Source organism: Amblyraja radiata, chromosome 25 (assembly GCF_010909765.2).
Source record: "Amblyraja radiata isolate CabotCenter1 chromosome 25, sAmbRad1.1.pri, whole genome shotgun sequence".
NCBI classification, from domain to species: domain Eukaryota; kingdom Metazoa; phylum Chordata; class Chondrichthyes; order Rajiformes; family Rajidae; genus Amblyraja; species Amblyraja radiata.
Window position 1 is genome coordinate 27,753,945 of NC_045980.1, and position 12,788 is coordinate 27,766,732.

Consider the following 12,788-nt stretch of genomic DNA (forward strand, 5'->3'; position numbering starts at 1 on the left):
GCTGTCCACAGGTACTGTCTGTGTGGGTTTTCTCCAAGAGCTCCAGTTTCCTCCCACATTCCAAAGACGTACAGGTTTGTAGGTTAAATGGCTTGATAAAATTGTAAATTGTCTCTAGTGTGTGTAGGCTATTGTTAGTGTACAGAGATTGCTGGTTGGTGCGGACTTGGTGGGCTGAAGGGCCTGTTTCTATGCAGTATCTCTAAACTAAACTAAACCTGGTTCAATCCTGACCTTGGGTGCTGTCTGTGCAGAGTTTACATGTTCTCCCTGTGAATGCTCTCCCCCCTTACCTGCACACAGGTATTCCTGCCTTCTCCTGAGCCTTGTCCTTGATACACAGCTGAGATAAGAAACATGGTGATTAGGTTTCTAGGAGGTTGTATCCTGCTGAAACCAATGGATTTAGTTGATGTTTTGCTCTGGGATTCATTGTGTGTGCGTGTTCTCTGTTTGTTTGCGTGTGTCCGTGAATACACCATAGAGCCATACAGCAAGGAAACAAGCTCTTTCGCCCACCTTGCCCACGCCAACCTGATAACCCATCTGCACTAGTCCTATCTGCCAATATTTGGCCCATATCCCTCCAAACATTCCTACCCGATACCCGTCTAAATGTCTTTTAAAAGTTGTTCTACTACCTGTCTCAACTATCCCCTCTGGCAGTTCATTCCACACACCCACCACCCACAGTGTGAAAAAGCTGCCCCTCTGGTTCCTATTAATTCTTTCCCCCCTCACCCTAAACCTGTCTCTCTCTGTGTCTGTGTATGTGTGTGTGTGTGTATGTGTGTGTTCATGAATGTGTGCGTGTCCCCGTGAATGTGTGTGTCCATGAATATGTATCTGTGAATGTATGTGCGGATCTATGTCCATGAATATAAGTGTCTATGAATGTGTGTGTCTGTGTATGTGTGTGTGCGTCTGTGACTGTGAATGTACGTGTGTGTCTCTGTCTGTGAATGCGTGTGTGTGTCCGTGAAAGTGTGTGTCTGTCCTTGTGTGTGTGTTTGTGGGTCTGTGCAAGTGTGTGTGTGCGTCTCCATGAATATGTGTGTGTGTTTCTGCTTTGTGGTGAGAGCTCTTATTGACCTTCAATTATTAGAGGAATTATTGGTGCAACTAAACAGATCAGAACCCAACTACTTCATAAGTGAGGGAAGAAAACTTGCTGTTTATCCAACTATACTGTGATTTTTAACAGTGAACAGTCAAGTGCTTGTATCAAACTCCAAAGCGATACATTTCCAGTGTTTCAGGAAGGATCAGTTCCTTCCCGGGTCAGATAAGGGTGACTGGTAGCTTTGCTAGTAATGGCCCTATGTTGAGAATAAACATCTACATATTAGTAAAACTCTTATCTTGTTTGTTATTATGTCTGTGATGTGTGTGATCCTGAAATTACGGCAAAACGGTACACCATAACGCTACAATTTTTGGCCTACCTTACTCACCATTGTCCTGTGGTGTGTTGTATCAAGTTTGTTGTCCTGTGGTGTGTTGTATCATATTGATGTTATATTTTACAAGTTATTCACATTTTAAACTTTAAAAAATTCACTTTTCACTTTAAAAAATCCAATTCCTCTGGCCCTGCCTTTCCACTTGCCCATTACATTGTTAACAAATGACAGGACTCCCAGTGCAATGAGAGATTTGTTGCATTTAATGTTATTTAAACGTGTTTAGTGGGGGAGTGGGATAGGGGGAGGTGAGGAGTGGGGGAGCAGGGAGATCGAGGGAGAGGAGGGAGGTAGGGAGGGGAGAGGGGTTATGGAGGGAGGGAGTGACTGAGGGGAGGGGAAAGGAGACGGAGGGAGAGGTGAGGGAGGGACTGGGGGAAGGGAGGAGGAGAGGGGAAAGACGAGGAAGGGTGAAGACGAGGGGGAGGGAGTGCTGGGGGATGAGGGGAAATGAGCCGCGCCTGCGCAGTTGGGGGCTATGGGTGAGTGGCGGAATATTGCGATAGGTTGAACAGGTTGCGTTGGGGGAACGGGTAAGTGGTGGAATATTGCGTTGGGGAACAGGACCCAACGGGTCCCACTTGGTCTAGTGTCTAATAAAAATGAGTCAGAAGAAGGTCCCGACCCAAAACAACACTTGCCCATTCCCTACAGCGGATACATCCTGACCTGCTGAGTTCCTCCAGCACTTTGTGTTAACGTCTAATAAAAAGATGTGAACACTCTTTGTATATGATTTGTGTTGCACTGTATATTTTGTGTGATCGGTATTTTACTTGCAATGTATATCTCGCTCAAAACGAAGCATCAGTAATAGGCGTACATGTTTCTAGGAATAATATGTACAGACTATCAACACACAGAAGGCCTATTTTCATCCTGAAACAAGGCACTTTGTACGAGGGATTAAACCCCTCCACAATACCGATAAGACTTAAAGCCCATAAAGGGGGGGTTGGGAACTTTGGGGCATTGCTGTTGATTCTACTTTCTCTTTCAGACGGCCAAGCATGAAGAAAGTCTGAGTTTGAGAGATCAGGTTTGGCCTTCGGAAGAGGCGATGAAGAAACTGAGTGAAGAACTGAAGCAGGAGGCAAAAATGATGGTGAGCAACATCTTTATGAGGCACGTGGGTGCATTGGTCAAGTAACTGCCTTATTGCGCCAGAGACTGTTCGATACTGTCCACAGGTGCTGTCTGTACAAAGTGTATCGTCTCCCTGCGACCGCGTGGGTTTTCTCCGGGTGCTCCGATTTTTTCACCCACACTCCAAAGATGTACAAGTTTGTCGGTTAATTGGCTTGGGTAAAATTATAAATTGTCCCAAGTGTGTCAGGCAGTGCTAATGTACGGGGTTGATCGCAGGTCAGCGCAGTCTCAGTGGGCCGAATGGCCTGTTTCCGCGTCGTACCTCTAAAGTCTAAAGTAAATAGATTCTGAGCCCGGACATCCCCAAATTATACAACTATACATTATAGTTTAATAGCTAATACGCAAAGTTGTTCAATATATCTTGGTGTATGTGTTAATAAAAAAAAATAATAAACCAATACCAATATAATATTTGTGATACTTATAAATATACTTACAATTATACGTAATAACTTCATTTTAAAATTAAGATAAATTTATTTTGGCTGTGAATGGTATTCCACCATGTGAGATACTCACTGGTTTTGTGTGTGTGTGTGTGTGTGTGTGTGTGTGTGTATGTGTCTTCCCAGGTCCAGAACGCCCTGGCTCAGGAGTACAAGAAGTGGGAAGCAGATCGGGAGGAACAGCTCCAACAACAGCAGTCGTCTCTCAAAGAGGAGAATGAAAGAGCCATCACTCAGTCAAAGGAAGAGCTGGCAAAGGAACGATGGAATTCACTGGCGTTACAGAATAAAATTATCGAGTTGCAGAAGGTTGGCATGTAAAATGCTCTGGGATGAATGGGTAACTGTACTGCTGATCGGTTGAACAATATCATCTACATCAATGATTTGGATGGGAACCTACAGGGCATGATTAGCAAGTTTGCTGATGATACAAAAGTGAGTGGTTTTGCAGATAGTGAAGATGGTTGTGAAAGATTGCAGTAGGATCTGGATCAATTGGCCAGGTGGGCTGAGGAATGGTTGATGCCATTTAATACAGAGAAGTGGGAGGTGTTGCATTTTGGGACGTCTAACAAGGGCAGGACCTACACAGTAAATGGTATTTTCAGCACTCTCCCACATCCATTTACCACTCTGAAACTTATTGTTGAAAGAATGCAGCAACTGAGGTCCGCAGCTCTCCAGGGTAAGCTGGGTGATGCAGACACCCTTGCAGTCACACTCCTACAATGATAGAGTCTGTCAGCTGCCAGTGCAGGGTCTGCCAGTGTTGCCATGTGGATTTGTCTTGTCTCTCTGATGGAGCAAAGTGTTGATTGTAACATGACCATAACGTAGGCGTTCATCAGAAAGATGATTGTGTTAGAGTCATAAGGAATAGGAGTAGAATCAGGCCATTCGGCCCATCAAGTCTACTCTGCCATTCAATCATGGCTGATCTATCTCTCATAGAAATTAGGTGCAGGAGTAGGCCATTCGGCCCTTCGAGCCTGCATCGCCATTCAATATGATCATGGCTGATCATCCAACTCAGTATCCCGTACCTGCCTTCTCTCCATACCCTCTGATCCCCTTAGCCACAAGGGCCACATCTAACTCCCTCTTAAATATAGCCAATGAACTGGCCTCGACTACCCTCTGTGGCAGAGAGTTCCAGAGATTCACCACTCTGTGTGAAAAAATTTCTTCTCATCTCGGTTTTAAAGGATTTCCCCCTTATCCTTAAGCTGTGACCCCTTGTCCTGGACTTCCCCAACATCGGGAGCAATCTTCCTGCATCTAGCCTGTCCAACCCCTTAAGAATTTTGTAAGTTTCTATAAGATCCCCTCTCAATCTCCTAAATTCTAGAGAGTATAAACCAAGTCTATCCAGTCTTTCTTCATAAGACAGTCCTGACATCCCAGGAATCATCTGGTGAACCTTCTCTGCACTCCCTCTATGGCAATAATGTCCTTCCTCAGATTTGGAGACCAAAACTGTACGCAATACTCCAGGTGTGGTCTCACCAAGACCCTGTACAACTGCAGTAGAACCTCCCTGCTCCTATACTCAAATCCTTTTGCTATGAAAGCTAACATACCATTCGCTTTCTTCACTGCCTGCTGCACCTGCATGCCTACTTTCAATGACTGGTGTACCATGACACCCAGGTCTCGCTGCATCTCCCCTTTTCCTAATCGGCCACCATTTAGATAATAGTCTGCTTTCCTGTTTTTGCCACCAAAATGGATAACCTCACATTTATCCACATTATACTGCATCAGCCAAACATTTGCCCACTCACCCAGCCTATCCAAGTCACCTTGCAGTCTCCTAGCATCCTCCTCACAGCTAACCCTGCCCCCCAGCTTAGTGTCATCCGCAAACTTGGAGATATTGCCTTCAATTCCCTCCTCCAGATCATTAATATATATTGTAAATAGCTGGGGTCCCAGCACTGAGCCTTGCGGTACCCCACTAGTCACTGCCTGCCATTGTGAAAAGGACCCGTTTACTCCTACTCTTTGCTTCCTGTTTGCCAGCCAGTTCTCTATCCACATCAATACTGAACCCCCAATGCCGTGTGCTTTAAGTTTGTATACTAATCTCTTATGTGGGACCTTGTCGAAAGCCTTCTGGAAGTCCAGATACACCACATCCACTGGTTCTCCCCTATCCACGCTACTAGTTACATCCTCGAAGAATTCTATAAGATTCGTCAGACACTCTCCTTCCTAATCGCATTCTCCTGCCTTCTCCCCATAACCTCTGACAACTGTACTAATCAATCAAGGTTGGGTTTCCTTACTTCCTGCTCTCCAATCCTCTGGTGCTCCCTGAGCCCCTTAAATGTTGCTTGAGTGCCTGATTCTCCTACTCTCACCTGCTACCCTGTTTGTGTTGGCAGAGGGTTCAGGAGCTGGAGTTGAGGAGTCGCTCCCTCCAGCAGGAGAAGGAGCAAGCTGTGCGAGACGTGGCTGAGGACAAGCAGAGGGAGCTCCAGCAGCTCAGGAAGGAGATGCAACTGGTAGGTCACTGACAACCTTGGCTTTAAAGTGTGGTTCCAGCTTCCCAAAAGGATGAACCTTTGGCAAGAAGATGAGGAATTTATTTAGCCAGAGGATGGTGAATCTGTGGCATTCATTGCCACAGACGGCTGTGGAGGCCAAGTCATCGGGTATTTTTAAAGCGGAGATTGACAGTACGGGTGTCAGGGATTATGGGAAGAAGGCAGGAGAATGGGTTGAGAGGGAAAGATAGATCAAACATGATTGAATGGCTCAGTAGACTCGATGGGCCGAATGGCCTAATTGTACACCTATAGCTAATGAATATCACATCAGCCCTGGGGAGTAGAATCAGAGAAGGAGACACCAGGATTTACCGATCTGCTGCCCAAAGCTTGGTGATTGATCCCCAGTTCTGTTTCCAACTGCAGCAGTGCTGCTGGGGTATATTAGAGGAGGCATCCACCAGATGGAGTGACTTGATTACTGGGGGGTTGGGATGGGGATGCTGGTGGGGTTTTTTTGAGGCACGCCCGTTATTCTCCCATTCCGACTCAAATCATGCAAAATGATTTTAGTTTGGTTTAGAGATACAGCACGGAAACAAGCACTTCAGCCCAGAGTCCACGCTGACCAGCCATCCCCGTATACTAGCACTATCCTACACACAAGGGACAATTTACAATATTTCCTGAATGCAATTAACCAACAAACCTGTATATCTTTTAATTTTCACATTCAAAAAGCAAAGTGCTGGAGGATGTTGGCAGTATCTGCAAAGGGAAACTGACAGACGTTTCGGGTTGGGACCGAAACGAACATGTTTCATTCATAAATGAACATGTTTCTTCATAATACCGGTGATCAATCTGAAGAAGGGCCCCAATTCCAAACGTTGACTGTCCATTTCCCTCCAGAGATGCTGCCTGATCTGCTGAGTTCCTCCACCAATGTTTTTTTTGCTCAAAATTCCAACATCTGCAGCCTCTTGTGTTTTAATTTTCATGTTGATTGGCTGGTTTTAGATTCTAGGAGCAGAATTAGGCCATTTGGCCCATCGTCTATTTAGCCATTCAATCATGGCTGACCTATCGAAGGTACACAAAAATGCTGGAGAAACTCAGCGGGTGCAGCAGCATCTACGGAGCAACATTGCCTATTTCCTTCGCTCCATAGATGCTGCTGCACCCGCTGAGTTTCTCCAGCATTTTTGTGTACCTTCGATTTTCCAGCATCTGCAGTTCCTTCTTAAACACATGGCTGATCTATCTTTCCCCCTCAACCCCATTCTCCTGCCTTCTCAACATAAGCCCTGACACCCGTACTAATCAAGTACGTACCCATACTAATCATCTGCTCCTGTGTCCAGGAAAAGGAACGCGAAGTCAAGAGGCTGGCGTGGAAGGTGGAGCAGTCAGAGAGAGAGCTGGCTAACCTGCAGTCCAGGAGCAGTGAGGCCACGGTGAAACGGAGGGAAGCCCAGGAGCAGAGGGAGCAGGCCGAGGGATCCTTAGTGTCCACGATCAGAAAAGAGTGTGAACACCTTCAAGCATTGATACGGAGCACAAGAGGAAGAGTACTGGCGGAGGCCGTGAGTCCATCATCCAGAGAACTGCGGTAGGTCATTGTAAACAGAGATGCCATCCTCTGCCAACTCCTTTGCCTCTTCCGAGCCATCACATCCTTAAGGTAGGTGATGGAGCACAATACACACAGCAAGGGTAAATAGTCAGAGCAAGAAACTATATCCTGGGAATCAAAAAAAAAACCCAGAAAAGGCTAGAAGTACCGAGCAGTCAGGAAGCATTTGTGGGCAGAGTAACAAATAACATTTTGGGTCAAGGAGTCTCTGTGAGAACTTTGAGAAAAAGTGAAAAGACAAGAACTGGAAAATTGAAAGCATAATCGTCTTCGGATGTAAAGAAGAGGAATGGAGAGAGCAGAGGGAATGACCGTGATTGGGAGCAGGTTGTCCAGGTAACAATTAACAGTTGGAGGTAGAAAAATAGCATGGAACTGATTAAAAGAGAAAGGTACATTCACATCTGTAGAGAGAGGGAAATAAAGGGCTTCAAGCCATTAAGCATTTTATCGGGATGCATCACAGCATGGTTTGGAAACAGCTCCATCCAAGACCACAAGAAATTTCAGAGAATTGTGGATGCAGCCCAGACCATCACACACACAAAACCAACCTCCCTTCCATTGACACTTCATGCTGCCTCAGCAAAGCCAACAGCATAATCAAGGTAAAGTCACATCCTGGCCATTCCGTCTTCTCTCCTCTCCCATCAGGCAAAAGGTACCGAAGTATGAAAACGCACACTGCCAGATTCAAGGACAGTTTCTTCCCAGCTGTTATCAAGCAACTGAACCATCCTACCAACGACTAGAGAGCATTCCTGAGCTACCATCCACCTCATTGGAGACCCTTGGACTATCTTTAATCAGACTTTATTAGACTTTATCTTGCACTAAATATTATTCATGTTATTCCCTTTATCATGTATCTATACACTGTGGATGGCTCGATTGTAATCATGTATTGTCTGTCCGCTGACTGGTTAGCACGCAACAAAACCTTTTCACTGAATCTTGGTACACGTGACAATAAACAAAACAAAACTAAACTAGCTCTTTACACAGGCAGGGTCTCTGCCATTCCCATTGTGTGCAAAGGTCACAACCGGTTGATCATTGCTATTCTAACCACTGGGATGGGGATCAGATTTTAAAGAACTTACTGTAACATAAAAAGAATGAACTTTTTATACATGAAAGCCAGAGACCAGCTGAAGAAAAGGCTGGTGTCGTAGTGATGGAAAAATGCAGGAGAAGCTGGAAGGGTCTGTGCATGGTCTTCCCAGTACAATATGACAGGTCGATCAGGTCCAGGAGATCCGAGCTAGCCCTCATTGTAGCACCCTGCTCAGGTTTGTAACTGAAATGCTACGACCATAGAGAAATCACACAGTGATGCTTCTGTATACACACTGAGTCATGAAGAACAAGTCTAGCAGAAGCTACGGATTACACCTGACATCAATGCAGGGACTCTTTCATTCACTTTATTTTGCTTTAGGCTTGCTTTCTTCTGTTGGTTGTACCTTTATGTGTCAATTTAGTTCAGTGATCACAGAAATTGTGTTTCTCTCCACAGCCACATAGAGTCATACTCAAGCGTCATACAACACGGAAACAGTCCTTTGGCCCAACTTGTCCATGCCGACCAAGATGCCCCTTCTACATTAGTCCCACCTGCCCGTGTTTGGCCCACATCCCTCTAAACTTTCCCTATCCATGTACCTGTCCAACTGTTTCTTTAAATGGTGTTCTAATATCTGCCTCAACTACCTCCTCTGGTAGCTCTCTCCATATGCCCACCACCCTCTGTGTGTAAATCTGTGAAGAGAAGGAAAAAGGATTGGTTATCTGAAATTGTTAAATAAAATATTAGGCCCCGAGGACTTCAAAGATGAGATGTTCGAGTTTACGTTGGACTTTTGTGACAGGGCATAGGATACAAGAGTTGAGATATTTAATTACAGCTGTGCAAGACGTTGGTGACTAAACTTGGATTATTTAGTAGTTCTAGTCACCTAGCTATTGGAAGGAAGTTATTAAGGTGGAAAGGTTGCAGAAAAGATTCTCAAAACTGTTACCAGAGCTAGAGGGCTTGAGTTATGAGGAGAGGCTGGATAGGTTGAGACTTTTTCTTCTGGAGCATAGGAGGCCGAGTGGTGACTTTATAGAAAAACTTTGGGCTTAGATAAGGGGAATGGCCACAGTCTTTTTCCCAGGGTAAGTACGTCTAACATTAGAGGGCATTGTTTTAAGGTGAGAGAGGAAAGATTGAAAGCACAGCTGAGGGATAACTTTTTCCACAGAGGGTAGTGGGTGCGTGTAAAAAGCTGCTAGAGGATGTGGTAGAGGCGGCTATAATTACAATGTTTAAAAGGCATTTGGTTAGTTTCTTGAGTGATATTGGCCAAACACAGAAAAATGGGACTGACTCAGTAAGGCAACTTAATCAGCATGGACAATGGGCCTCATTTCATGCTGTTTAACTACGACCCTAACTGGATGAGGAGGGAAAAAAATCAAGGTATGAAGAAACCTGTTCACTGGGATAAGAGCAAGCTGAAACAGTGAGCCTGCAGGAACAATTTTGCTTGAAGCCCTTTATTTCCCTCTCTCTACAGATGTGAATGTAGGACATAGTGCAGGACATTTACAGGACATAGTGCAGGATTGTCGGGTGAGGCTGACCTTTGTGTGGGTTTACATGATGTGGGTCTCTTAGGGTTAACTTTCCACACCATCGTGATTATTGGAGTACTACGCTCCCAGGAGCAACATGGGGTGGGGAGAAAAACTTTTTCCTATCAGCCCCTAGTCCTTTTCATTGCAGTAGGCTAGGTTTTTAATATGATTGAATCTAGTCCAAGACTTGGAGTGTTTGGAGCACCAAGCAAATCCATGTTCTCTTCTCTCTTCAGTTTCTCATGATCTGTTCTTGGCTCCACAATGGAGGAGCTGTCAAAGTACTGCTGCTGCAGTTACATTCAATATTTATGAAGCAGCTTGAATGCAGAAGAGAAGTCCAGATCAGTGTTCATAGCATCTCAATCTTACAGTTCATCCACTTCTCAGTGCATTTGGCATCCATTCTTTTCAAATGGCCGAAGACAGAAATGTCTACATCTCTCCTCCAACCTGCACGTCAGAAGGGTATCTACTGGAGTGGGGCTCAGTAGAAAGTCTACTCTGCAAAATAAATATGCCTGTTGCTTTGCAGAAGCCCATCACAGATGACACTGGGGGAAGCTCTTCACACACTGCACACAGTTGGTGAGGATATGCATCAACTTGTGATGGACCTGCAGCAGGAACTGGAGACCAAGTGGCAGAAAGGACATTCTCCACAGAAGGACAAGGTACCAGATGCTCCAGTGAAGTGTGTTAGCTGCGTTACTTTGCTTCAGATGTGGTCTTGGACTGATTTCTGCGCAGTGTGGAAAGTTTTAATCACACATTTGTGCCGTTCATACAAACTCATTTGGCCAAGTAATGAAGTTGTGATGTTTACAAAAGGTATTTTAAAATACCTAATGCAGTAAAGACATTTCTCTGCACTTCCACTTTAAGTTGTAGGCAGGGCAGCGATGAGGCAGAATGTAGAATTGTTGTTTAAGATGGATGACCATGAGTCAGCATATTCCATTCTTCTCCATTTTAATTTCCTTTGGCAGGGAAGACGTAAAATAGCCTGCAAACCCACTTTAGATCAGTTTAAGCAATTATATTAAATATACATCAGTTGTTGATTATATTGCACACACCTTTTGATTTAAAGTAAATGGATATCTGAATAAGCTATCTCCAAACAACCGGACTGTGTGGTTAAAAAGGGGGGGGGGGGGGGGGCCGTGTGGGGGTAGTGAAGCTTGATCTCATGAAAGGGACAGCAGACTTGTTAGGGGTGGCACAGCTGGTAGAGCTACTGCCTCACAGTGCCAGAGACCCATGTTCGATCCTGACCTCGGATGCTTTCTATGTGGTGTTTTCACGCTCTCCCTGTGGCCACGTGGGTCTCCGTTTTCCTCTCATATCCCAAAGACGTGTGGTTTTGTACGTTAATTGGTCTCTGTAAAATTGCCCCTTGTGCAGGGAGTGGATGCATCGAACGGGTGATCAGTGGTTAGTGTTTCCATGCTGTATCTCTAAACTAAACATCAACGGGAAGAACAGCAATAAACTTTTAACTGTTGACAAATGCGTCATTACTTAAATGAAATTGGAACAGAGCATACTATTGGGTTCACAGTAATTGTGCCAGTTCCACACACACACACACACACAAACATGACATTTGCCCTCCACAGCACAAATTTTATAACCATTTTTTCCCCAAAGGATTTGGGAAAAGAATCACATTAAATGTTGGTCTTTTTTTTTTTTTAAAGGCTTGCATTTATACAATGTTAATGCCCAATAATGACTTTTTTAATTATTCACATAATCACTTTTTGATATCGGTTACTATTGTTGCCCAGGATATGAGGGTCATCTCCAACACAATACCACTTAACCAGCATTAATGGCCACGATTTAAATTACTGCAAATTAACCCAGATTATCTTTATTAATACATTAACGGTCTATGCTAATGCTGTGTCTCTTGCACACTTGCTAGGCAGCAGCTAGCTGTTCCATTACATTAACTGCCCTCAACCTATGATTGAAGACCCCCAGATAGACACAAAAAGCTGGAGTAACTCAGCGGAACGGGCAGCATCTCCGGAGAGAAGGAATGGATGACGTTTCGGGTCGAGAGCTTTCTTCAGACTGAAGACAGTCCAGAGCATTTTAACATGGGAGTTAAGGATCGAGCTACATGTCCATAATTGAATTTAAAGGCACTGATGCAAGGATTTGCACAGAACTATTTAAAAATATCAATACTCTGTTTCTCTTTAACAGGCCAATTAAAGCAACAAATAATATAGTTAATTGTTTTAATTGGCCAGCAACCCTGCCAAATGAACTTTTATTTCTGCCTGTGGAGCCAGAGCAAACCTGGCCTGAATTACAAGAAAGCAGTTCGTACGTCCAATGCACTGAGACTTGTCTCAGAGGGACATTGTCACCAGGCAATGGGCAGATATTTAGTACCTACATAGTTCAGTAACATTGTGGTGCTACTCATCAACTCTTCCACTTATTGCAAACCCAATTTTATTTTTTCGGTCTTTAGGAACGAGAGGTCAGACAGCACCAAGGAGAACAGTTTTTGCTGGAAAAGGAAAAGGCTCTGGCAGCCATTGAGGACAGACTGCTCCAGGTAACTCCATCCATTCAAGGTTATTTCTCATTTTCACGAGTGACATGGTATTTTGAAACAAGAGTAGATTATGACTTTAAAGGCTGTCACACGGATAAGTTCTCCTGCGATCGGCCTGAGTTCTTGCAAGTGCTGTAAAAAAAAGAAAGAGCTTGCAATTATATAACACCCTTTCATGATCTCGCAATGCTTCAAAGTTGTTTGGCAAACCAGTCAGCATTGTAATGTAGAGGAACTGGCAAAGTCCCACAAACATCAATTCATCTGCCAATTACAATTGAACCAGGTTGATGAATAAATATTGATTGGGAGAGCATACCTGTTCTCTGCTTTCACATCCACCCGAGGTTTAACCTTTCATCTGACCCCGTCAGGATTATGTGTAAACCTAAT

General features: G+C 44.4%; 2 protein-coding genes across 10 annotated transcripts in view; one reads left to right on the forward strand and one right to left on the reverse strand.

Annotated features, from left to right (window-relative positions):
- LOC116987523 overlaps positions 1–12,788 on the forward strand; it is a 48,382-nt gene that overhangs the window by 23,649 nt on the left and 11,945 nt on the right. For 7 of the 8 annotated variants that reach the window (XM_033043611.1, XM_033043614.1, XM_033043613.1 and 4 more), the window contains 6 exons: positions 2,464–2,568; positions 3,188–3,370; positions 5,452–5,571; positions 6,921–7,168; positions 10,350–10,488; positions 12,309–12,395. In XM_033043611.1, coding sequence (XP_032899502.1) covers positions 2,464–2,568; positions 3,188–3,370; positions 5,452–5,571; positions 6,921–7,168; positions 10,350–10,488; positions 12,309–12,395 — 882 coding nt within the window. The remainder of the gene's footprint in view (positions 1–2,463; positions 2,569–3,187; positions 3,371–5,451; positions 5,572–6,920; positions 7,169–10,349; positions 10,489–12,308; positions 12,396–12,788) is intronic. The other variant, XM_033043612.1, reaches the window with a different exon arrangement.
- The window catches only part of ccdc117 (coiled-coil domain containing 117), a 36,057-nt gene continuing 35,541 nt past the window's right edge, over positions 12,273–12,788 (reverse strand). The window contains exon 7 of one of the 2 annotated variants that reach the window (XM_033043623.1): positions 12,273–12,527. The gene's annotated coding sequence lies outside the window, so the exon portion shown is untranslated. The remainder of the gene's footprint in view (positions 12,528–12,788) is intronic. The other variant, XM_033043624.1, reaches the window with a different exon arrangement.